Source organism: Eubalaena glacialis, chromosome 9 (assembly GCF_028564815.1).
Source record: "Eubalaena glacialis isolate mEubGla1 chromosome 9, mEubGla1.1.hap2.+ XY, whole genome shotgun sequence".
NCBI classification, from domain to species: Eukaryota; Metazoa; Chordata; class Mammalia; order Artiodactyla; family Balaenidae; genus Eubalaena; species Eubalaena glacialis.
Window position 1 is genome coordinate 35,581,491 of NC_083724.1, and position 23,871 is coordinate 35,605,361.

The 23,871-nt window shown below is 48.6% G+C and overlaps 1 protein-coding gene across 1 annotated transcript; it reads right to left on the bottom strand.

Moving 5' to 3' along the window:
* Positions 1-11,227: 11,227 nt before the first annotated feature.
* Positions 11,228-13,091, bottom strand: ALDH1B1 (aldehyde dehydrogenase 1 family member B1). The gene has a single exon (XM_061201124.1). It carries the CDS (start codon positions 12,910-12,912, stop codon positions 11,644-11,646), a length of 1,269 nt encoding a protein of 422 aa, XP_061057107.1. The 5' UTR covers positions 12,913-13,091; the 3' UTR covers positions 11,228-11,643.
* Between the last annotated feature and the right edge of the window lie 10,780 nt (positions 13,092-23,871).

Here is a 23,871-nt window from a genome sequence, read left to right on the forward strand (position 1 = left end):
GGGGGTAATGTGCATGTTCCAAGTCATCTGCAGTATTTGTACACCTGTGTCACCAGAGATCGAGATGAGTCATAAGATGCATAATAAATAAGAAGAAAAATACATGAATCAAGGAAACCAGAGAAATGCAAACCAAGAGTAGGAACATATTACAATTGGCAGGTAGACTCTGTGGTGTGTTCTACACACGTATCACACTAGGCTTCCCACTAGCATGCAAAGTCAAGAGCTGTGAGTGTTATGGGTATCCGTCAGGTGAAAAAGACCACCTATTTTTTTCTATTTCTCCAAGTCCGCCCAGTGAGGGTGCTAAGAGAGCAAACATGGTCACTATGACAGCACCCGGGTGAAAACACGCCCGCAAAGAAGACAGTCTGAGCTTCATGGGTCTATTCCCAGGTTCTTCCTTGTCTGTAGCTCTGCAAGTAGTTAGAGCTTCTAGAAACAGGGAGGAAAATGTAAGGTGTAAAATCATCAAATAGGAATTCAGTGAGGAGATGGCTCTTAAAGTTGCCCTCCTGATACTTACCTTTTAGTTTTTTATGTATGTGTGTAGTTATATATATGTATCAAAAAGTCAAGTATTGAGACTTTTTGTCCTGTACACTTGTATGTATACTTCTGTATGTACAAATGTGTGTATGTATGTTTCATGTTTTAAATATATGTATAATTTATAAGTACATATATTTATATTTTAAAAACAGAAATGATACCAGGGTATGAATATAGTCTATTATAAGTGAGTTTTAAAAGGGGTCACAAAGAGCCATGGAATTTTAATACCATTGCCACGGCCCAGTCCTTGAGTTCCGTCTACAACATGCAGAATTGGCCGGCTACTGCTTGCATACCTCCAGGGACACAGAGCTCACTACCACCAAACAACCATCTGTGGATTTTTCCAATAGTTGAAAGTTCTTCCACATATTAAGCTGGAATCTGCCTCCCTGAAATGCCCATCCATTGGTCTTACATGTATTTCTTAGACCCCACAGGCATCTCTGCTCCCCACCAGCACCACTCCTGGTTGGGGAGAGAGTTAAAGTTAGGGGCATTTCCTCCACCTTCCATCTAACACATAGTTGACTATGACAGAGCAGGCTTTTTTTCTCTAATTCTTTTCCCTCTTTTCTTCTAGGGTCTTAGAAACATTGATTACAGGACGATGGAAAAGCCAAGTCATGGATCTTTTTTGCTTTGTGAAGAATTGGAAGAACTGTGTTTGTAGATAACCGCTTTTGTATGTTTTTAAAAATTAGATGCAAACTAGATTCGTATACAGATGTAGTTTTTAGCAGGGCAAACATTGGGAAGACAGACTGCATGTAGCCTTTTTATACTTCTGAAATGAATAGCTCTGTGAGAATTCTTTTTTTAACTTCTCCCTCCAAGGGAAGGTCACGTTAGGTATATTTGTAATTCTAAAGGGCTGGACCGAGGCGTGTGTCAGCTGTGACTCTTTACCTCATTTGTCTAGGGCTGATTAGTGATTTAGTATGTGTTGTAGGAAGAGGGGGGAGGGTCCTGCTGTCCTCTGCCTGACCTCTCCAACTTTGCTGTGTGACCTGGGTAGGTCCCTCCCTCTCTGGGCCTTGGTCTCTTCAGCTGTGAATGTGGTATTTGGACTGGATGTTACCCATGTCCCTTCAGACACTGCCATCCTGGAGTAAGATGGTCCTACAGAAAAAATATGGGAAGTGTAGTCTTAGCATTCTTTTAAAAATAATATTCCCTCAAAAACAAATGTCATTGCTTCATATGAAGGTGTGGACAGCTGTTATTCCTGCTGTATTCCCATTTTAAAGAGACTTAGTCCTAGATGGAACACTTAACCAGACTCAGGGGCCCCTTGTCTGGGCATCTGGGGACCAAGATGTCCGCTTATTAACAAGCCCAGCATTCTCTAACCAAGCTGGCCGTGGAGACCTGGATTTTGGACATCAAATTGTAAAAATGGGGTCAACTGCTCTCTCTGGGCTGTGGAATTAGAGTGGAGTAGAATACATTTTACTTAGAGATGTTTTGACCTTACCCAGAAATAAAGCTTTCTTTCTTTTCATCAAGAAAAAAAAAGGAGAATATTTAATATCTGGCCTAAAAAAATAGACCCCCTAGGTGACTAAAATTTTTTAAAATCAGAATTGGGATCTCACATGTGGATAGTTGTTAAATTTCAAGAAACACTGTTCTGTCTGTGGTCACTTCCCATCTCTGGGACGGCAGGCAGGATGAGCATTAATGTCCCTCCCCCTTTACAGATGAAGAAAACCAGGCTCCAAGAGTAAAGCACTTGCCTGAGGCCTGAAAGCCTCTGAGAAGGACTGGAGCTGAGGGCGCCTGGTCCTCTTTGGCACCCTTTCCACTCCATGGTGCTGCTTCTCAGAAGAAATCTCATAACTATGGAAAGGAAGATGCTGCCAGTTCCACAGCTTTCAGGGATTCTCCTTAAGGTCCATCTCAACTTTTAAAGCAACACTCTCAAGCCACTCACACCGGGCATTGCATTTTGGAGTCCTTTCTGGAATTGCATTTTCTGCCTTTAAGCCTGGCTGTTCCACATCTGAAATGCTGGGGTGGCATCACCCTGACGAACATAGCAGGAGGGTGGCCCAGGAATCCAGGAACATGAGGTCCGTTTGGGAATTCACCCCTATCTTTCTGGGTGACCCTGAGCAAGTCCCCTTCACCTTCTGGACCTCGATTCCTCATTTGAATAAGAAGGGAATGAAACGAGATGGGTGGTTTTCAAACTTTAAAACATTGGAACCCCTTCTTTGAATAAAGTCAAAATTGAAGCTGATCAAAAGAGAAGCTATCCTTGTCTGTAGGAGGTTGGGCCTTCCAGGGGATCTGCTCACATCCCCTCCCTACTCGGCTCCCCCAAACCCCACGGCAGCGATTTCCGTATCTAAGTCTGCAGTTAATTCCTCTGTGATTTGAGTGGTTGGGAGATGGCTTGGGAAGAGACTTAGTGAAACCGTGTCAGAGGAATAGGGAACTGTAGAGAAGGTAGTAGAACAACATCATGCATCTGCTAATCAGCACATTCAGCAAAATCAGTTGAATCACCTCAGATTTGCCCAGTCAAAATTGGAGAGCTGGATGTGGACCCAAAGAGCAGGGTAGATGGAGCCCCGGGGTGACAGGGCTGAGCATCAAGACTGCAGGAGGCTGGGTGTAGCATCGTAATGATGTACAAAAAATAATAATAATAAATGTTACACTGTCTGAAGTTTTCACCAAAACCAAAAAGGTAGGTTAGCATGATTGTTCCAACCTAATGACTTTTCAACTGTGAGAGCCCCAAGACCTCTCAGAGGCTAAGCGAATGTATGCTGTGGCTTTTATCATTTGGAAACATGATGCCCTCAGAGCCTGTGTTTTCTACCCTATTTTCATAGATGTGATGATGTCACAGGATCCCTGCACTCTGAAAATAAATGTTTTTAGGGACAGTCTTTGTGGTCTCTGTCCTTGGAATGCTGCTGTAGGTGGGTCCAGGTCCCACTGATACTTCTCCGTCATCCCTTATGCATCTTGCCCTTTTTTGCTTGCCCACATCAGCTACTGTCATCCGAATCGTCCTTACCTCTCACACCTGAGCTGTGGTTACAGTCGTACCTGGTCACCTTGCTTGCAATTTTTAACCAGCCCTAACTAATCATCTACTGCCAGCCTGATCCTTCTAACTCCCTCTGAACTGGTGTCTCCCACTGTATAAGCATTCTACTATTTAATTCATTCACTTAGATCTGCCCTCTGTTACCCCACATGCACACAGAATAGCATTCTCCAGAGGCCAGAGGGTGCAGACACTGGCAATATGAAGGTGTGTGGGACCTGAGCCCTGCACTCAGGTGAGACTTGAGTGGGGATGAGTGGGACAAGGTTGCCATCCTGCCACACACCACAAGGTGTCTGCTTTGTGATCAGAGTAGGGGGGGATCAAGGAAGACTTCCTGGAAGAGGAGAGCCATCTGAGCTGGGGATTGAAGTGATGTGGGAGATTCCCGGCTAGGGAAGTAGCACGTAAAAGGAGCAGGGGTGGAGAAGTGCAGTGTAGTTTGTGCATGGGGAGTAGTGACCAGTTGTGGTTGAGAGCTCTAGTGGCAGGTAGGAGGGTAGTTTTTGGCCACACCCCTAACTGCCATCAGAAGAGGTTGGACTTGATGCTATAAGAGGTGGGCCTGAATCTCAGTCTTCTGTTGTCAACTGGGTTATAACTAGGCTTGAGGAAGATAATCCAAAAGCTAGTGTTCAATCCCAAAGGTACCTACTTTCCACCTTAAACAAGAAAGGGTAGTTTTTAGTCAAAATGGATTTTTTCTTCAAGTTTTAGGGTGAAATTAATCCCATGTCTTTAAAAAACATTGCCCTCCCCTCTCCCCCAGAGATGGATGATGCAGGAAAAATTAATAAGAGCAAGCAAACCAGTTGACAGTGAACAGTCTCCTATAATAAATTTCCTCATCCCCAGCCTTCGCCAGAGCCTCTTGAACATTAAATCAGAGAATGATTATTATGTGATATTTTAATTAATTAAGGGAAACTAAAGTGCCCTGGTGTCTGCAGCTGAATAATGAATTCAGAGCGTGGGGAGCCCATCATCCAGGGCAGAAGTGGATACACTTGCCCACGCTCAGCTCAAGCCAACACCTCTCTCCTGGAGCGTGAACTTTTTTACAGTCATGACTGCCTCTGAGTTCAGCATTGACTGCACCTGTGTCTCCTTTCACTATGGCTGTCTCTTTGTTATCCTAAATCTCCCCCATGATATTAGGGAGTGGTTGGATGTCAGGGGAAGAGTAAAAATCATTAATGCTAGGGGATGGGGGGCAGGGAGCAGAAGCTTTTCTCATCTTCATTGGTAAATCCACCCACCACACACATCTACAGAGCACCTACTGGGCGCCAGGCACTGCTCGGTGCTGAGGGATCTACTGTTGCTCACAGCCCCCAGAGAAGCAGCCCTGGTGCAGAGAGCTGGACCTGTCTCTGCTACTGAAGGTGCTGCAGTCATCCCTGGGGTAGAGTGGGCATTAGATTTGGAGTTGAAAGACCCGGAACCAAGGTCAAACCCTGCCATGGTCTGTGGGTCTGGGGCACTTGCCTCTGCTCTAGGAGCCTTCATTTCCTCATCAGTCCAGGGAGGTCAGCATCACTGCCCTGTCCTGCTGCCCTGAGGATCCCATGCATGAATGGACATGCACCGTCCACTCTCTAGGGGATACTGAGGGCTGTGAGCTGAGTGGCAAGGACACAGGGAGTCAGATCAGACATGCTGGGGGTCTGCGGGAAACACAGCCTAGTGGGACAGAAAATCGGACCCAAGAGCTGCCACAAGGCAAGACTAAAGGAAGGGTGGGTGCTATGAGCTCAAAGGGGCCAGAGATGACTTGATTGAGACGGTCAGAGAAAGCATCCTGGAGGAGGTAGGTCCCCAACAAGGCTCCAAGACAATGGGCTGAATTTGGAGAGGAAAGAAGGAAGGAGAAAGAAACAGCATGAGTAAGGCTGGAAGGTAGGAGTGAACAGCCCACAAGAGGATTAAGCTTTAAAAGCATCTTTGTAAGACACACTCTAACCATTGCGCACAACTGCAAAGAGGTGCTTCTGTGTGACAGAGCGAGCTGTCCTCCGAAACTTGAGGACAACATGGAAATGCCCCCATAACTACGTTTCCCACTTCCCTCTGCACCTCAGTTGGGTCAGATGGTTTTTGCCAATGGCTGGGCATGGAAGCAGTGCATTCCACGCCAATGCCAGTGCCTTAAGAAGTAGCTGTGCCTTTTCTGTACTTTCTTCCCCATCTAACAGGGGACATGAGGTCTCTAAGGCCCCATGCAGCAGATTTTCACCTGGGCCTGTGGACTCATAGGAATTCTATAGATGGCTTCATGGGGTCTATGAGCCCCTTGAAAGTGTGCCAGATTTTGTGTGGATGTGCATGTGTGTATTTATTTCTGGTGAAAAAAATTAGCTTTCACTAGCGTCTCAAAGGAATACATAACATAAAAATGGTCAAGAAGTACTGTAGACAGTGGAGCCACAAGATGGAAGGAACCTGTGTTTCTGAATCTCCACATGGAGGACACATGCTGATTAACCACACCTGCATTAGATTATTATCTAATAAGAAATAAAGCACTGTTGTGTTGAACCCTGAAAACTTGGGGGTTTATTTGTTGTGGCAGCTAATGTTACCCTGATACATGTGGGAAGAGCATTTGGTTGGGGGCAAGAGACCTGTAATCCAGGCCACGCTCTGACCTCACTGAGTTCCTTGGCCTTGGACGGTCACTCGGTCCACTCTAGTTAAGTGAATGGGGAGGCTAGGGGCTCTCAAAGGCCCTCACAATGTGCCTTCCTGCTTTCCTTCCAAGGTCTTCCAATTCTAGGATTAATGTACAGATCACTGGGGCTTGGGGGGATTAAGTGGTGCTCTCAACACACAGCAGTCTGGCTTCTGCCCCCACCCATTCACACAACCTGCCCTTACCAAGGTCTCCAGGGACCCCCATGGCTTCAGCCTCCTCTTACTTGATCTCTTGGAAACACCTGATTCCACCCATGGCTCCCTCCCGTTCCCGCCTTCCTTGGCTTCTTGACTCCTCTCTCCCAGGTCTTCCTCCTGCTCCTCCTGCTTTTCCTTAGTGCCTTTCACAGAATTCTCATCCTCCACCCACCCCTTGATGTCAGCATCATCAAGATCAAGCTATCCTCGCCCTCCCTGCAATCTGTTGTCAACACAGCAGACCCAGTGATCCTTTTAAAACATGTCAGATCACATTACAGCTCTGTTCCCCTTCTGGTTCCTTCATCGTTCAGAGTAAAGGCCCCAATCGGCACCGTGACCTTCAAAGCTCTCACCATCTGCCCCTCCCCCAGCCCTGCCTTTTCTCTGTCCTTGTCTCTCCCCACTGCTTGCTCCATCCAGCTCTCTGGCCTCCTTGTGCTCCCTGGACACCTCAGGTGTGCTTCAGCCTCCAGACCTTTGCACCTGCCATTTCCACACCTCTTTCAGTCCTTTGTCATCTCTTCAGTGAGACCTTTGTTAAGTGATGGACCTCTTCAGATGGTCTATCACTTATTGAAGATAACAATTCCTATCCCACCCCACCCATACTCCCTATTCCCCTTCCCAGCGGGACCTTTCTCCCTAATAACCTTAACCATCTGACAGACTAAATATTTCATTTATTTTGCTTACAGTCAGCCTCCCCCTGATGGACAGGATGTGCAGGACTTTAGTTCCCTGCTGTATCGTCAGCACCAACAATACTTCCCAGCACATAGCCAGCACTCAATAAAGTGTGCTGAATAAACAAACAAATAAATAAATAAACTCACTACCTTGTCCCCAAACCTGCTCCTCCAGCTAGGCTCCCTTTCCCAGTGGGGGCACCACCACCCACTTTGTTATCCCAGCAAGGAATTCAGGGTCACCCTAACTTTCACTCTCCTCTTGCAAGCAGTCTGTCACCACACCCCAAAGCCCACCTCTTGGCTCCCAGGATCTCCCACCCATCCTCACACCTGGTTCAGGTCAGCACCCCTGGCATAAGCAGCAGTGTCCCGAGTGGGCTCCCACTCCAAGCTGACCCCTCAACCTATCCTGCACATTGAAGCAGAGCCAGCTTTAGGAACCAAAATATGACCCCATCACTTTCCTTTGAAACCCTCGTGGTTGGACAACATGCGGCCTTCCTCACAGGGGTAAAGGCCCTTCCCCATCCAGTCCCTGCCTCCTCCCAGGTCTCTCCCTTCCTCACACCATTCCTTGCACCCTCTGTGCTTTCTCACAGACTCCATGCCCTTTCCTCTCCCAGGAATACCCTTCCTGCATCCCTGTGCCAGATTACCTCCTTTTCATGTTGCAGAATCCCATGCTCCTGCCATTGGGCCTTTCCCTTGGGCTGAGCTGGGTGCAGAAGACAGAGTCAGAACACCTGAATTTGAGTCCTGGCTCCACTTACTAGCTGAACATGGCTGGGCTTCCATGTTTATTTATCAAGCATGAAAATAATAAGTGCCTTGAGGGTAATCAGAAGCATTAAATGATATAACAAACATTATTGTAGGTGCCTTACAAACATTGTGGGTGCTTAATATTATTTCTTTCTGTGAGCTTACAGTCTCTGTACTTCTACTTATCACAGCACTTTTCACCTTGGTCTGTAATTATCCCCCTGCCAGACCATGAGCCCCTGCAGGACAGGGACGGCCTCATTCAATTGTTTCCCTACAACTTGCCTAGAGCCAGCACCTTAGCCTTCAAATTAATTAACAAAGTGGCCACCAGAGGGCAGCCTCACACCCAGAATACAGCCAACCCAAACAAGTTCTTAAGTGGCCTGGCATCTGGGTGATGGAGCAGCAGCCTGACGGCTCCAGCAAAGAGGTTGGGTGTTTGGGATTCTTTGGCATTGCTGTGGGCTCTCCAGGCTTTGGGGTTTGATTATATGTGCTCTTAGTTTGCCTCCCCCTCCCCTGTCTCCTGGACCCAATTCCAAAGTGTGTGTTGCTCAGAAGGGGGGTCCCCCATACCAACAAGCAATTCTCAGACACAAGCAGGTAGTAGAATTCAACTCAATTCTGACACTATCTACCCAGAGATAGTGTCAAATCCCATTTAGGAGTCAGTCCTACTAGACTGTCTCCCCACCGCCCCCCCCCCCCAGGTTGTTACCTGTGCTTCTGACTGACAAGGCCCAAAAGTCACTTCATTAACATAACAAAAAACACCTTTATCACTCTCATCACTTTGGAAATTCCAAGGGTTTTAGGAGCTGTGCCAGAAATGCGCGAAGACCGAATATATATGTCTCGTTATAAATCACAGTATCACACCTTCCTCCTGGCCCATAGTGTAGGCACATGGGAAAATTACTCCAAATGAGCTGCATACAAAACCTCTCAGCTTCTCTTTCCTCCTCTGAAAAAAGGGTAACCCCACTGCCTACTTCATAGGATTACTGTGAGACTTCAAAGGCATGTAAGGCATAGAGACTGACAAACTAAGTGCGTGGTGTAAGTTTGTCGAATGGGTGGATGCCCCGGAACTGCAACGTCTATGACCAAGTGAAGTCATGCAGGCAGTGTCCACACTCAGTAATGATGCCCGGTTCAGCCTCCCTGCTCACACTCCCCCGCATTCAGAGCAATGGTGATAAGAAAAGAGGGATTTTGGGGGCTGAGCTGATTGGGAATCTGACCCATTTGACTCCTCAGTCTCAGAATTTTAGGGACTGAAATGAGGGACTTAGAAGATTATCCTTTTCCAGTCCCACCCCATACTGGGACACCCTCTACAAAACTCCTCTTTGGTTTAGAAAAAATTTTTTTTAATTTACTTATTTTTTACTTATTTACTTTTGGCTGCATTGGGTCTTGGTTGCTGTGCGCGGGCTCTCTCTAGTTGTGGCGAGCGGGGGCTACTCTTCGTTGCGGTGCGCAGGCTTCTCATTGCGGTGGCTTCTCTTGTTGCAGAGCGTGGGCTCTAGGCACACGGGCTTCAGTAGTTGTGGCATGCAGGCTCAGTAGTTGTGGCTCATGGGCTCTAGAGCGCAGGCTCAGTAGTTGTGGCGCACGGGCTTAGTTGCTCCGCGGCATGTGGGATCTTCCCTGACCAGGGCTTGAACCCGTGTCCCCTGCATTGGCAGGCGGATTCTTAACCACTGCGCCACCAGGGAAGTCCAGTTTAGAAGTATTGAGAAGCAAATGAGGAATGAATTTGTTAAAACATTGAGATGTTGCATGTTAATCATTAGAGGCCCCACTGACCCATCAACCCACTCACTCATTTCCCTACTTCACGAGAAACTTTCACCATGGTGGGAAGTGCCAATAGCCTCCAAGAAAAATAGGTAAAATGTGCACTTTGGGGGGCAGTCAGGGTCATCCCAGCCTTAGACAAATGGTGTAGAAAGGAGATCCTAGGAAGGAGAGATGAAGGGACCAAACAGACCCTGAATCCTCAGGAAGCAGTTTCAGGCCAACTCCAAGGTAAGATACTGAACAAAATCGTTTCAATGCCTAGGTGAGATAATGGGGTGTTAAAGAGATGACGGGGTCGGGGGGTGCATTCACAAGGCTGAGTGGACCTAAAAGTATGGTGAGTCATGAGCAGCATGGTCTAGAAAGATGGAAGACAAGGAGAGAGAGGATCAGCATTCTGTTTCTGAATCGTGCTCTGGCTGACTTGGTTTCACTCCCATCAGCTGGGGAATGGAGTTGTGAGACTAACAACAAACAAACTGAACACTCAGGTTTGAAATTCCCCAAACCCTAGCATGTCAGGCTGGCCCTGATGCTGAGCTTGGCTTGAGGGCTGGTGTGTATTGGTGAGGGCTGGAGGGACAATACCAGTGGAAGCCTTGAAATGAGAGCTGAAATAAACTGGCTCTAGGCAGGACCCAGCCCTTTTCTCTGTGGGTCTTAAAGTTGCACTTTGTCACTCAGGTGAGAGAAAACAAAATCAAAACTAGAAATATTATGGAGGAGACTTTTGACTATCGGGGTCCCTTCCATCCCCAAGACTTTGTAAAATGTTCAGCAGCAAAAGAATATTGATACAAAATTCATTTGCAAACAGAATGTGTGAGTTTATTTTAATTTTTAACTGAAATTAATTCACATATCATAAAATTCACCCTTTTAAAGTATGTAATTCAGTGCGTTTTGGTATATTCACAAAGTTGTGCAACCATCAACACTAATTCCAGAACATTTCAAAACCTCCCCAAAAGAAATCCTATAGCCATTAGCAGCTATTCCCCATTCCCTCCTCCCCCAGCCCCTGGCAACCACTAATATACTTTCTGTCTCTATGGACTTGCTTACTCTGGATATTTCATATAAATGGAATCATACAGTATGTGGCCTTGTACGTCTGGTTTCTTTCACTTAGCATAATGGTTTCAAGGTTCACCTACGTTGTAGCATGTGTCAGTACCTCTTTCCTTTTTAAGGCTGAACAGTGTAAGAAATATTCCATAGAAACATTTTGTTTATCCACTCATTAGGTGATGGACATTAGGGCTGTTTGAGCTTATTTTAAGTGAATGGTTATATAAATGCATTTTCTTTCTACCTCTTCCCTCAAATTAAGGACAATCAGTAGCAAAATGAAGCAATGCAAGCAAGCAAACCAGCCAGCAACTGGTACTTAGAAAAAGAAAAGCAGCCTTGATTTTTAGGGTACGTCACTGAAGAATGGGGCCAAGATTATGGGGTCTAGCTTAAAACTCCTAATGCCTTCCAATCCCATGTCTGAGATAAGTCTACCCACTAAGACGTCAGTTAATCCACCGGGAAGTCCTTGGATCAGTAAGAAGAACTGAGAGCCATGGTCTGGATCAGTGTTTCTTAATCTGTCGTTCAGAGACTCCTAAGGTTTCATGGAAGTAACACAGGGCCACCAAGGGGGCTGGAGTGCAGGTGGACAGGGCTCTGAGCCCGGCCCCCATCCCTGCTTTAACTAAAGCAGCTCTCATTTTAATTGCTTTATTTGTTGAGGTTCCCTCTAAGTGTTCATCTGGAACAAATAAAGGGGGTCCATGGCTAAAAACCTGTTTGGCAACCACTGGCAGGTGGTGGTGGCATCCTTGGACTAGAGTTGGTGCTCCCTGGCAGCTGTTCTTACGAGTTCTTCTTAGGAACCTTGATGGTGATTGTCTTCACCTCTGTGTAGGCCTTAAGCCCATCCTCCCCCAGCTCCCTCCCATTGCCAGATTCCTTAAAGCCTCCGAATGGCGTGTGGCAGGTGACAATGTTGTAGGTGTTCACCCACACCGTCCCAGCTTGGAGTGCCTGTGTGAAGTACATGGCTTTGTCCAGGTCCTGGGTGAACACAGCAGCAGCCAAGCCATATCTGGTGTTGTTGGCCCTCTCAATCACCTCCTCCATCTTCCTGAACTTGAACAGAGGCTGCACAGGCCCGAAGATCTCCTCCTTGGCAATCCTCATGTCATCCTGCACACCACCAAAGACCGTGGGCTTGATGAAGAAGCCTCGCTCTCCAAAACGCTCCCCACCGCAGAGAAGTTTTGCCCCCTCCTTCTGGCCAAGCTGGATGTAGCCCAGGATTCGTTCAAACTGTTCCTTGTCCACCTGGGGCCCCTGCTGGGTGTCCAGCTCAAAGGGGTTCCCAACTTTCCTCTGCTTAGCTTTTTCCACAGTTCTCTCGAGAAACTCATCATAGATGGATTCTTCAACGAAGGTCCGGGAACCGGCACAGCAGCACTGACCCATGTTGAAGAACAGGGCTTCATGGCACTGCTCCACAGCATGGTCCATGTCGGCATCAGCCAGCACAATGCTCGGGCTCTTCCCACCCAGCTCCAGGGTGACTCTCTTGAGGTTGGAATCGCCGGCCGCCTTCTGGATCAGGTGGCCCACCTCGGTGGAGCCAGTGAAGGCAACTTTGTCGATATCCATGTGATGGGCAATGGCCGCTCCTGCTGTTGGGCCATAGCCTGTGATGATGTTTACCACCCCAGGGGGAAAGCCCGCCTCTTTGACGAGGGAGGCCAAGTACAGGGCAGAAAGGGGGGTCTGCTCTGCCACCTTCATGACCACAGTGTTGCCCGTGGCAAGTGCCGGGGCCAGCTTCCAGCCCTGCATGACCAAGGGGAAGTTCCACGGGATTATCTGGCCACAGACGCCAACAGGCTCGTGCCGGGTGAAGCAGAAATGCTCGCCATCCATGGGGATGGTCTTGCCATGCCACTTGTCAGCCCAGCCAGCAAAGTACCGGTATACCTTGATGACCTCATCCAGGTCCAAGACATAAGACTCCTGGAAAGGCTTCCCATTGTCCAGGGTCTCCAGTGAGGCCAAGTAGACACGATCCCGCTCCACTAGGTCAGCCAGGCGGTTCAGCAGCCGGCCCCGCTCTGAGGCATCCATTCAGCGCCATGGAGACCCCAGGTGGAAGGCCTCCCGGGCTGCTTTCACCGCCCGATCCACGTCAGCCCGGTCCCCTTCAGCCACGTGGCCGATGACCTCCCCCGTGGCAGGGCTGACTGTCGGGAAGGTCTTCTTGCTGACCGCGTCTTGCCACTCATTGTTGATGAACAGCTGGTTGTAGCGGATGTCTGCGTTCAGGATGGGGCTGGGGAGGGCTGCTGCTGAGGAGTACGGGGTGGCCAGACGGTGCAGGCAAAGGAGCCGGGGCACCAGGAAGCGCAGCATGCTGAGTACTCTGGAGAGGGACAGGAGCCAGGGTGAACACGGAGAGGGAAGCAGGGGTCCCCCAAAGGCCCATCAGCTCAGATGTTCCAAGATTCTAGCATAAAGGGGTGTCACCGCTGAAAACATGGATCATAAGGGGACAGAAGCCCTGAAGAACTCTCTGGTTCAATTCGTCATGTCCGATCTAGCCTCTTGCTTACTCCTTCACTTCTCCTGGGTCTTCGCTCAAATGTCACCTTCTTAGTAAGGCCTTCCCTGACCACCCTTTATAAAACTGCAACTTTCCTCAGCCCCAGGGCTCTCTCTCCCCCATACTGTGCTCTATTTTCCCCCATCTGACATACCAAATAGTATATGTACATGCTTCTATGTTTATTGTCTGCCTCTCCCCAACAAAATGGGCTCCATGAAAGCAGGGACTTTTTTTCCTGTTTCATTCATTGCTATGTCCCTGATACCTAGAATTACGCTGCCTACAGAGTAGCTGCTCAGTGAGTAGTTATTAAATGACAGACAGAGGAAACATCAAAATATCCACAAAGGCTGTTTAACGGACCTACGGGTAGAGTAAAAACCCAAGGGACTCAGAACCAGAGTTGTTGAATGCTGAATGGGGTCGTGCGTATGAAAAGCCTGGCACACCCACCCAGGTCATCGGAGCTGGTGGCACCCTCAGAAACCAGCCCAGCCCAGCCCAGTCCCCCGGGGACCGGCTTCAGCTTTCCCAGGAGTGCAGTGAGTCCGGCAGCTGGAAAGAAGGCTCTGTTTACTCTTGCCTACAACTCTGAAAACAGTGTAGACTTTATTTAAAAAACTATAACATTTAAACAGTCTATAAAATTTGTTCAATGAAATTTAAATGGTATATAAATTTCCTAGATTCATTAAAGCAGTTACTCTCCAGCTAGGACATCAATCCCTCCACCTCTGCTGTCTCTCTTGAGCCTTACCCCACCAGCCCCCAAAAGGAATTGCACCTGCCCTACCCCAGCACACACACCCTCTGACACTGGGGAGGGAGAGGAGCAGAGAACTCATCCAGGAAAACAAGACCCCAGCCAGGTCGCTGGCCCCACGCAAATCAGTGCTGCCCAGGAAGCCATCCCTTGGAAGAAGCTGACCCAGCAGAACTGTCAGGGGTGCACACAGGTCCACTCTGCTCAGGACCCTGCCCCATGCTGGGACAGATGCAGCCTTGGGTCCAACAGGCCTGGGTCTGAGGAAGGAGGAGTCCCAGGGGAGGTCAGGATAAGGGGGATGGGGGGTCACTAATCCATGGGCTGGTGGTACAAGGGCTCAACAGGCAGGAGGGGTGGTCACAGACCAAGGCTGGCAAGCCTGCTTTCATGCCCAGCCAAGGCTGTTTCTACTCTAGGGGCCTAGGTGGGGTGTGCACTGGGCCTCCACCTGCATATGGGAAGAGGACTGCTCAAAGCACACCATGCTTTGCAGTTTGCAGGCCACCTTCTCAGTAGTTAACTGACCGAGGCTTCCAGCAGCTCTGATGACCCTCATTGTGGAAGAAAGCTGGGGATCAGAGAGGTTCTGGGACTCATTGAGGACACACAGCAATTAAGAATAGGAGCCTCAGGCTGGATTCCCACAGCCCTAGCTTTGTGTTTCTTCCGTACTATGGACAATTTCTTACAGTTCCCACTATTAGCGCCCAATGTGCCAAGGACCGGACCTTCTGGGTCATCGAGGACAGGGTGGCTCCCACCTCATCCTTTCTGCGGGGAGGCAGTGCGTGTCCTGGCCTCTCGGCTACAGTCAGGGGCCCAGTAGGCCCTGTGGGCGGGAGCGATGAGGCCGAGCTAACCGGGAAGGTTTCGAGGGTGTGAGTCCACGGGGCGATAAGGCGCCACCCCGGGACCCGGGTGCTGGAAGGAGGGGTGGGAAGCGTGAAGAGGTTCCTACAGTGCACGCCTCCGGGGCAGAAAGGCCGGTCCCCACGTGGGGAAGCCGAGACCCAGAGAGGAAGCCTCCACTGCAGGGAGGGGAGCTGCGGCCTGCCCGGGGGGCCGAGGGGGAAGGGCGCCAGTTACCTGCAGCAGGCTGGCGCTCGCGCTCGGGTGCACGTTCGGATTCTCGCAGCCTGGCCTCTGGCTGGGTGCTCGCCGCAGGCCCCGCCTCCGCGCAGTGGCGGGGCTCAGCCACCAATGAGGCTCCGCCTGCGCCTGGGGCGCCGCTGACCTCCCGCCCCGCTGCTAAGGCAGCTCCTCCCTCCGGGCGCAGGCGTGTTGGGGCTGCTGGGACTGGGGTGATGGGACTGGGGACTGGGGGCGGGGAGCGCCACACCTTTCCCACGTCCCAGCGCCCCCTACCCCGGCGGGTATCCCGCAACACGCCAGCGCTCTCCTCTCGCATCGCCGCTCGGAGCTGGAGTCCTAAGGCCCTCGTTGGGAGCAGAAACAAAGACGACGAATGGGCAGGAGTTCTCAGGTCACACAGCAATCGGAGACTGGACCCCAATTGTATTTTTCCTTTCTCTCTCGCACACGATGCGCCTTGTTAGGTTACCATCATTTGAACCTCTCCTTAACCCCTTCTGGGTCTCCCCTCTCTCTGTTTTTTCCTTGTTTCACTAATTTGACTGGCTTCCACTCTCTCTGCTCTTTTTCCCAGTTGATTTTATATTTGTGTTTTTAAAAGCTGCATTTTTAAAAAAAGGACATAAAGAGTATATGTGCAATGTAGAAAGCTTGGAAAACACAGAAAAGGATACAAGAAGAAAATATATTACTTTCAATCCTTTCACCCCAAAGTTGCCATTAATCTTGCTGGTATTTTTTCCTCTGCATTTTTCAAAAATTCTTTTAATAAAAATGAAATCATATGGTGACCTCTATTTTGCTACCTTTTATTTTTTTAACAGCAATTTATTATGAACCTTTTCTCATGTCACTAATTAATTAAAAGACAACATCATCCTCTCCGGGGTGGTGTAGAATTCCATGGTAGGGTGGATTGTTGATGGACATTTAGATTGTCTCCATCTTGTTGTTGCCATAAAGGAAGCTAAATCCAGAACCTGCATCTCTCAGCCACTTCACTTACACTGCACCCTCCTTCTGGTTGGAGACATTGGGACACTACAAGCTGTTTCCCAGCCTTGTTTGCAGCTAGAGTTCTGGATGTGAACTCAGTGGTGCCGATTAGCAGTACCCCTGTCACATGTGGAAGGTGGAGGGTATTGTCCTGCCCCCTTGTGTCATCACTAGCATGATGGCAGAAACATGAGGATTTTCTGCATCCTTCTCCAGCTTCCTGGGTGTGGGGTGGCCACTGCGACTGCAGCTCCTTGACTCCAGCTACCTGTTCCCTTGCTCTTTGAATCATGGCTGCAGGGGTGTGTCTTGAGCTAAATAGCTCCAGAGGTGGCCTCAGATAGTAACAACACTGGTGGGCCACATCCATCTCATTCTGGGCATCAGTCCTGAAGGTCGAGTCCTCCCTGATTCTCCCTCCCTCTGGCCCTTCCAGCAATTCTGTCAGCACCCAATGTCTGTATTAACTCTCTACCTCTCCACATGTTTAGAGTACTCACATTTTCCTGTTTGAACCTGACTAATTCACATGATTCTTTCCTTAAGCTACATCTCTATGCAAGCTTTTGTTACCATGTCATCCTTAGGATGTTCACAGTCCTTGAGGCAAAATTTAGTTCTTCACTAAAAGCACTACATCTTGTGTCTTGCCACATCTATGTTCATGTTTTCCCAGCAACCATGTGGCCCCTTGCAAAACCCCTTCTGCCTCCCACACAGCACATGGCCAGCCTAGCACCCCTTGGGCACTTGGCATGGCACTCCTTGGTAGATTAACTTAAGGCTTATTTGGTCAACTATTAACAGGCCTCATTGATAGAGGCAGTGAGTCTATGACAAAGCAAGTATCAGTCAGTCTTCATATGGTCAGACCACTTGGAAAGCTGTGGCAGGTGTGAGAGGCCAGCAGCAAACAAGAAGTGACCCCTTGGGAGAGGCTGTGTCCTGTGAGGAGCAGCTGAAGGAACTGGGAGTATCCACCCCTCAGAGCTCAAGGGACAGGATTTCACCCTCCAAATCTCCAAAGGGCAAAAACAGACGTAGTCTGTGGGGTCCTAGAAGACAGAGCCAGACCCATGAGGGGAAGTTAACGGGGTCAGAGGAAGAACTTCATGACAAAGCAGAGCTGGCTAAGGATGGGTGGGAGGGGCTGCCTTGAAAGGCAGTGAGCCCCCCATCACTGGAGGAGTACAAGAAAGGATATAAAACCACTTGGCAAAATCCTATAGAGGAGAATACCAGATAAGGACTGAACTAGACCAGTGGTTCCCAAATGTAGCTGTGCATCAGAATTGCCTGGGGAGCATTAAAAAACAACAACAACAACAACAACAAACTTTATAATCTCCCTGGGCTTACCTTCAGAGATTCTAAATTATTAGATGTTGGTTGTGATCCAGGAATTTTTTAAGTTCCCCATACGCTTCTGATGCACAACTATATTTGGGAAGCAGCAGCCTAAGTGGTCTTTGGGATTCTATGACTCCATCATGGGTGGTTTTCAGAAAGGGACTTATCAAGTGAATGCTTTGTCTGTATCTAGAGTCCATCCAGAAGGCCCACCCTTGACACTTCATAAGCTGTGGCTGGCACCAGAAAGTAGTCCTGTTGCAAGGCATTTGTAAAAGCATCCAAAAATTTAAAAAATTAAAACCTTCCACAGTGCTTGACATTTATGGTTTAGAGAGACGGATGAATGTGCAATGGCTCAGGGTAAAATGCACAGATTATTTCTGCAGGAGGAATGTTTTAGATTCAGCTTTTTAATTGGCAAAAAACGATCCAGGCCTCTAGAATGCAAGTTGGGCCTGGAGCCACTGTGAGTGTTTGGACTGAAAGGACTGAAGGGGAATGGTGAGATAACACAAGCCATAGTCAGGTCATTGTCAGCAAAGAATGTCACCCAGGGATGTGCTTACACTGGCCTGGTGGGGGAAGAGAAGCTATATCTATCTTTCAGGGTTTTGAAGCCTTGGATGTCTAGGAAGCTGCTGGAGAAGACTCCAGGCTCTGAGATAATGAATGGATCAGACAGATTCCAAACAAAAAGACACGCCAGCTGCCCTGGGCATTGATTCTACAATGAACATAGCAGGTGCCTCCATTCTCTGCATTTGAACAGAAGATGGAAGACGGGGTCAAGACACCAAGGGAGGTGCAGGAAATGGAAGTTTAAAAATAAAGATGCATGCAAAAGCAAACCAAAATATACCTCCCCCCCTCTTTTTCTCCTACATGGACCTCTACACTCTGCTAAATTTACAGTCTGTGAACATGAACTAAGTCTGAATGTTGTCAAACCAAAGCAGCCCTGAGTCTTTACCACAAACTGTTTCCCTCCCACCTGCCTGGCTTCCTTGTTCGTTCCCTCCCTCTGCACCTCAGTTCATGGTTGAGAAAACTGAAATCCAGAAAGGGAGAGGGATTTGCCCAATGTCACAAAGGAGAATGAGTGTCTGAGTTCCGACTAGAATCGAGACTCTCACGCAAACACACAAATAACACTGGGATGGAAGCAGACGTTGTGGCAGCACATGGGCATCTGCAGTTAAGGATCCTGAAGTAGGGAGATGATCCTGGATCATATGGGTGGATCCAATGTAATCACAAGGGTCCTCATCAAAGGGAGACGGGAATGTCAACATCAGAGAAGATATGATGATGGAAGCAGAGGTTGGAGTGATGCAGCCACAAGCCAAAGAATGCAAGTGGCTGGGAAAGGCAAGGGAACAATTCTCCCCTAGTGTCTCCAGAAGGAACATGGGTCTGCCAACACCTTAATTTTGCCCAGTGACACTCATTTCAGACTTCCAAGCCCCCAGAACTGCAAGATAAAGTTTGTGTTGTTTTAAGCCACTAAATTTGTGATAATTTGTTACAGCTAACAAATGGAAACTAATACATTGATTCACTCAATCTATAGGCCTTATAGGCATTTGGGATTATGGCCTCTGGCCTAGCTGGAGCAGGCCAGGTGGTCGACAGTATTCTGTTGTGTAGACACTCCATAATTATGGTGGACATCATTTCTTTTGTCTGCCCAACATTCCTTTCTTCTAAAAACAGCACCCCCTTCTCCTGCCTTCACCCCAATCATATTTTTGAGTCAGAACTACCCATCATAGCATTCTACATATTTGGGAGACCTTGTTAAACCTTGTTAACTATAAATGCCTTCTGTTCTGCGTGTCTAAGTTGCCCAGTGATGCCAATGCTGCTAGTGCCAAGCCCACGCTCTGAGTAGCAAGGGTAGAGGATGAGATCTGAAAGACAAGTAGGGCCCAACTGAATGAACAGGCAGGTTAAATTGCAGGTAATAGGGACAGGCATGTGCCCAGGCCTGGAGGTGGGAGGGGTCAAGATGCATTCAAAGAACGGGGAAAAGACAAGTGGGCAGAAGCGGGAAGTGCAAAGGGGTGAATGGTTCTGGAAGAGGCTGGAGGCGTGGGCCACGCAGAATTTTGGAGGCCCAGTTAAGAACTCTGACCCCTGGCCCAGGCACACATGGTCCCACCTGGAGGCAGCAGAGAGACTGACCCAAACAAAATGAATGCACTAAACTGCCATATAGGGCTTCCCTGGTGGTGCAGTGGTTAAGAATCTGCCTGCCAGTGCAGGGGACACGGGTTCGATCCCTGGTCTGGGAAGATCCCACATGCTGCGGAGCAACTTAGCCCGTGCCCCACAACTACTGAGCCTTGGGAAAAGATGACCTTTCAGCTGAGCCACGTATCAGAATCAGTTCAGACACATATGATTAAACAGAGGTTCTCAGATTTCAAAGCCATGTGTTAGCATCACCTGGAAAGCTTTTTAAAACACTGATGCCTGAGAAACACTCCAGACCAATTGAATTGGAATCCCCTCAGTGTTGTACTGCGTTGTCTGGTTTTTATTGTTGTTTCATTTTGTTTTGTTTTGAAGTTCCTCTGTTGATTCTAATATGTAGCTACACTTGTGAACTACTGACATAAGAGGAAACCCAAAATAAAGTGGCTTAAAGAAAAGGGAAGTGTATCTTTCCCTCACTTAAAAGAAGTCCAGAGATAGGCTGTCTAGGGTAGGGTGGGAGCCCTGCTGTCTTCTTTCCACAGCAGAGGATCCTATTAGACTTTTGAGGAAGAAGGAGGTCAGTTAACACGATCCCAATCCCGTTTGCAATTTGAAAAGATCATACTGGTTGGAGCACGTATTTCCTCTAGTTTCCTGGGGAAGAGTTATGTTACCAAGTTATATGACCAAGAACAGCAGGCGTTGATAATTATTAAGCTGGCTGCTGATGGGCACAGAGGATTCATTATACTCTCTCTTTCTCTCTCTCTCTATTTTTGTGTATATTTAAACTCTTTCATAATAAAAGTTTTAAAAAAATAAGAAAAAATTATGTTACCACATCAATAGGATGTATCTTCCTGGTTCAAAGACTCTGTATAATGGATCTGTCCCTTCATGACCCTCATGAATGGTCCCAAGGAGTCCATGTCTTTCTAAATCCACAGTTAATTATTGGACAGCAATCACAGAACGGGCAAGGGTTGTGCAAAGGGCATGAGGGTTGGAGTGAGAGCCTGGCTCCTGGTCCCTTCACCAGCCTCTCCCTGTGACCTTGGGCAACTTCCTCTCTCTTGGCCTTGGTCTTCTCCATTATAAAAGGAGAGGATATGAGATGAACAAAAGGGCCATTAGGTGATCAGGGCCCCCGAAAGTTCTAGTAAAGCTGCTAAATAATATTCATTGTTAGCAGAGTCCTTGGACCACAAACTTTGGACTCCAAATGCATGTTACTTATGAAACCCATTCAACTGACTTTCCCTTCCTGTTATTTTTGCTGGTTCTGGGCCATAATGAGGCAACGGTTGAAGTGCAAAGAGTTGGCAGGGGCCAAGTGTATCTTCACACACTTGCTGATTGAGTGATCCTGAAATGCTGCCCCACCGTTAATGACACATAGTGCAGATCTGCCAACGAATGCACCAGGGTGTCTTGGATCCAGCAGTATCCATCTCCTAGGTGACCAGAGTAGGGCAGCAGGAATGAGCAGCTGCTCAGGATGCCCTTGACTTTCACCTCTGTCTCGAGTCAGTTCTCTCGGCTTCAAAGACTATTTCCTCAGCACAGCCCTCACGAGGCCCAGCAGTTTCCACATTGGCAAGCATCTGCCACCCATTATCCCTCCCTCACTCAGCTCCTGTTACTGACAACCCTGTCACTGAGGCCCTGGCAGTGCAGAGATGAACCAGACACCATCCCCATCCTCAGGCCACTCATAGACTGGGGAGGCAGACAGACACAGAAACTGGTGTGCGTCTCTCACGCGGTGGAGCAAAGAGAAACAAGAAACGGAGCAAAACAAAGCCTGGGAAGGTCTAGGGAGGCTTCCTGGAGGAGGTGATACTTGGGCTGAATCTTGAAATCTGAAAAGGGCCAGGGGAGAGATGGCATTTCTGGAAGACAGAGTTGCATGTGCTAAAGGCCAGAGGTGAGTGGTGGCTTGGTGTCGGGGAGCTGTGAGTAGCTCCTGCTGGCTGGTGCCTGTGGTATGATGCGCAGGGTAGGGAGCAGTGAGAGAGCCAAGGCTGGAGGGGTTAGAGGGGACAAATCACGAAGGGCCTTAAATGTCATGCTGAGGAGTTTCAATGTTATCCTGAGGAGGCATAGAAGGACTTTAAGGCAGGAGGGTGCCTTGGTTAGAGAGAACCTTCTAATTTCATCAGATCCCATGGCAGTGAGTGAGGATTAGGTTTAGCTCTGAGTGACAGAAACTCTAATAACAGTGGCAAAATGGGAGTTGATTTCTCTAAATAAGTAATATAAGCCCAGAGGTAAGTAGTCTAGGAAGGTGATAAATGATCCTCAAGGATATTTGCCCCTTCCAATTCATCATTTGGTCAATCTTAGCAGTAAGCATTGTCTTCATCATTCAAAATGGCAGCTACCACATCCAGATTTCAGGCAGCAGGATGGAGGGAGGGACGAAGACAAAAAGGCAAAGAATGCACGCCAGCTGCTTAAAGGAAGGGCCCCCAAAGCTGCCCCCAAACACTTATACTTTCATCCCACTGGCGAGAACTTAGTCACATGGTACAACTAGCTGCAAAGGAGGCTGGGAAAGTAGTTTTTATTTTGGGTGGTCATTTCGAGGGCTTCCATTTCTGTGACTGTGGAAAGACAAGACATGGGATAACTTGGAGTCTACAGACCCTTCTGCTGTGAAGACAAGTGTTATCAATTTCATTGACAGCTAAGGACACTGAGGCTGAGAGGAGAAAATGATTCACTAGTAAGTAGTACATCTGGAATTGCAAAGTTTGACTTTGAATGCCACTCTCTTAAGCACCCCGCAAGCTACTGGAGGTGACTGACCCAGGTTGAGTCTCTCCTCTCCAAATCTGATTCTAAATATCCTGCCATGTGTCTGCCTCAGTGTGTCATCCAGGAGGAGCAGCCCCTACCAGAGAGGATTCCCATGACAGCTAATCCTGCCCCTGGCCTTATAGAATCAGGGACAGATCAGGGAACAAGGGGGCTGTCAGAGCTTCAACCTCACCATTGTACAGATGGGGAGACTGAGGCCCAGAGAGGCAAAAGGGCTTCTCCAGGTCCTTCAGGGAATCCATGGGGAAGAGGGGGTTGGACTAGCAACCGTAATAAGAACCCACAGGTGCCACAGTCTTATTTATTGTTCACCTGGTGTCAGGTGTGGTATTTAAACAACCTTTTCAGACAGGCTGATTAAGGCATTAGTTGCAGGTTGGTGAAACTGCCTCAGGGTTGGAATAAGGAAGGTGTTTCCCATTGTACATCTGTTCATATGGATTATGTATGGATCATGGAATATTCCTTCCCCAGAACAGAGTGATGTGTCTGCACAATGAGGACAATGGAACCACAGAGGAGAGAGGACATGAGATGGAGTGGGCAGAGCCCCAGGCTGGGGGGGCCAGAGGCCTGCTTCACTATGTGCCCTCTGGGCCTAACTGTCCACACGGTGAGGGGAAATTTTATACAAAAGGCCAATGTCAAGCCAGGTAAAGAGGAGTAGCTTGCTAGACCCCCACCCCCTGGTGACCCTTGAGGCAGTTCCAGGGGTCTCTGTAGCTCCGTGGTCCTTCCTAGCTGTGCCCCTGGGTGGAGGGGTCTGGGAATATTCATGAGGAAGGGGCAGTGTAAAGTGACTCAGGGGCAGGAACCAGGGAGTGTGGCCTCTATCTGGTCTGGTGAGAGTCCTCCATGGGGTTGGAGGACAGCTGGCCTGCTCTGTCCTCTCAAGGCCAACTTTTTGGACCAGATGACCTGCCAGAAAGGAGGGTGGGTGGACAGATCAGGGGTCCCTGGCTGGGAGGTGGCTTCATTCCCAGCTGCACTCAGGTTCTTCCACAAGCTGGGCCCCACTCTGGGATATAAAGGGTGGGAGAGGCTCCTCAGAGAGACAGTATCAAGACTGGGAAGTGCTTGAGTCCGTGGAGGGGCCCAGGCATGCTATTCAAAACGTTAACTAACAGAACGTCCAGCACTGACAATGTACGTGAGCCTGGCTGTAATTCTTCTATGGCCAGTCCTTGGGTCCCCCTCACTCGGCCAGGCATTATTCCTCTAGATGCTGAATCATGGGGAGGTTTGGGGGAGG

Bases quoted from the DNA above. Each gene is read 5' to 3' on its own strand.
- ALDH1B1 (XM_061201124.1), bottom strand. From the start codon at position 12,912: ATGGATGCCTCAGAGCGGGGCCGGCTGCTGAACCGCCTGGCTGACCTA.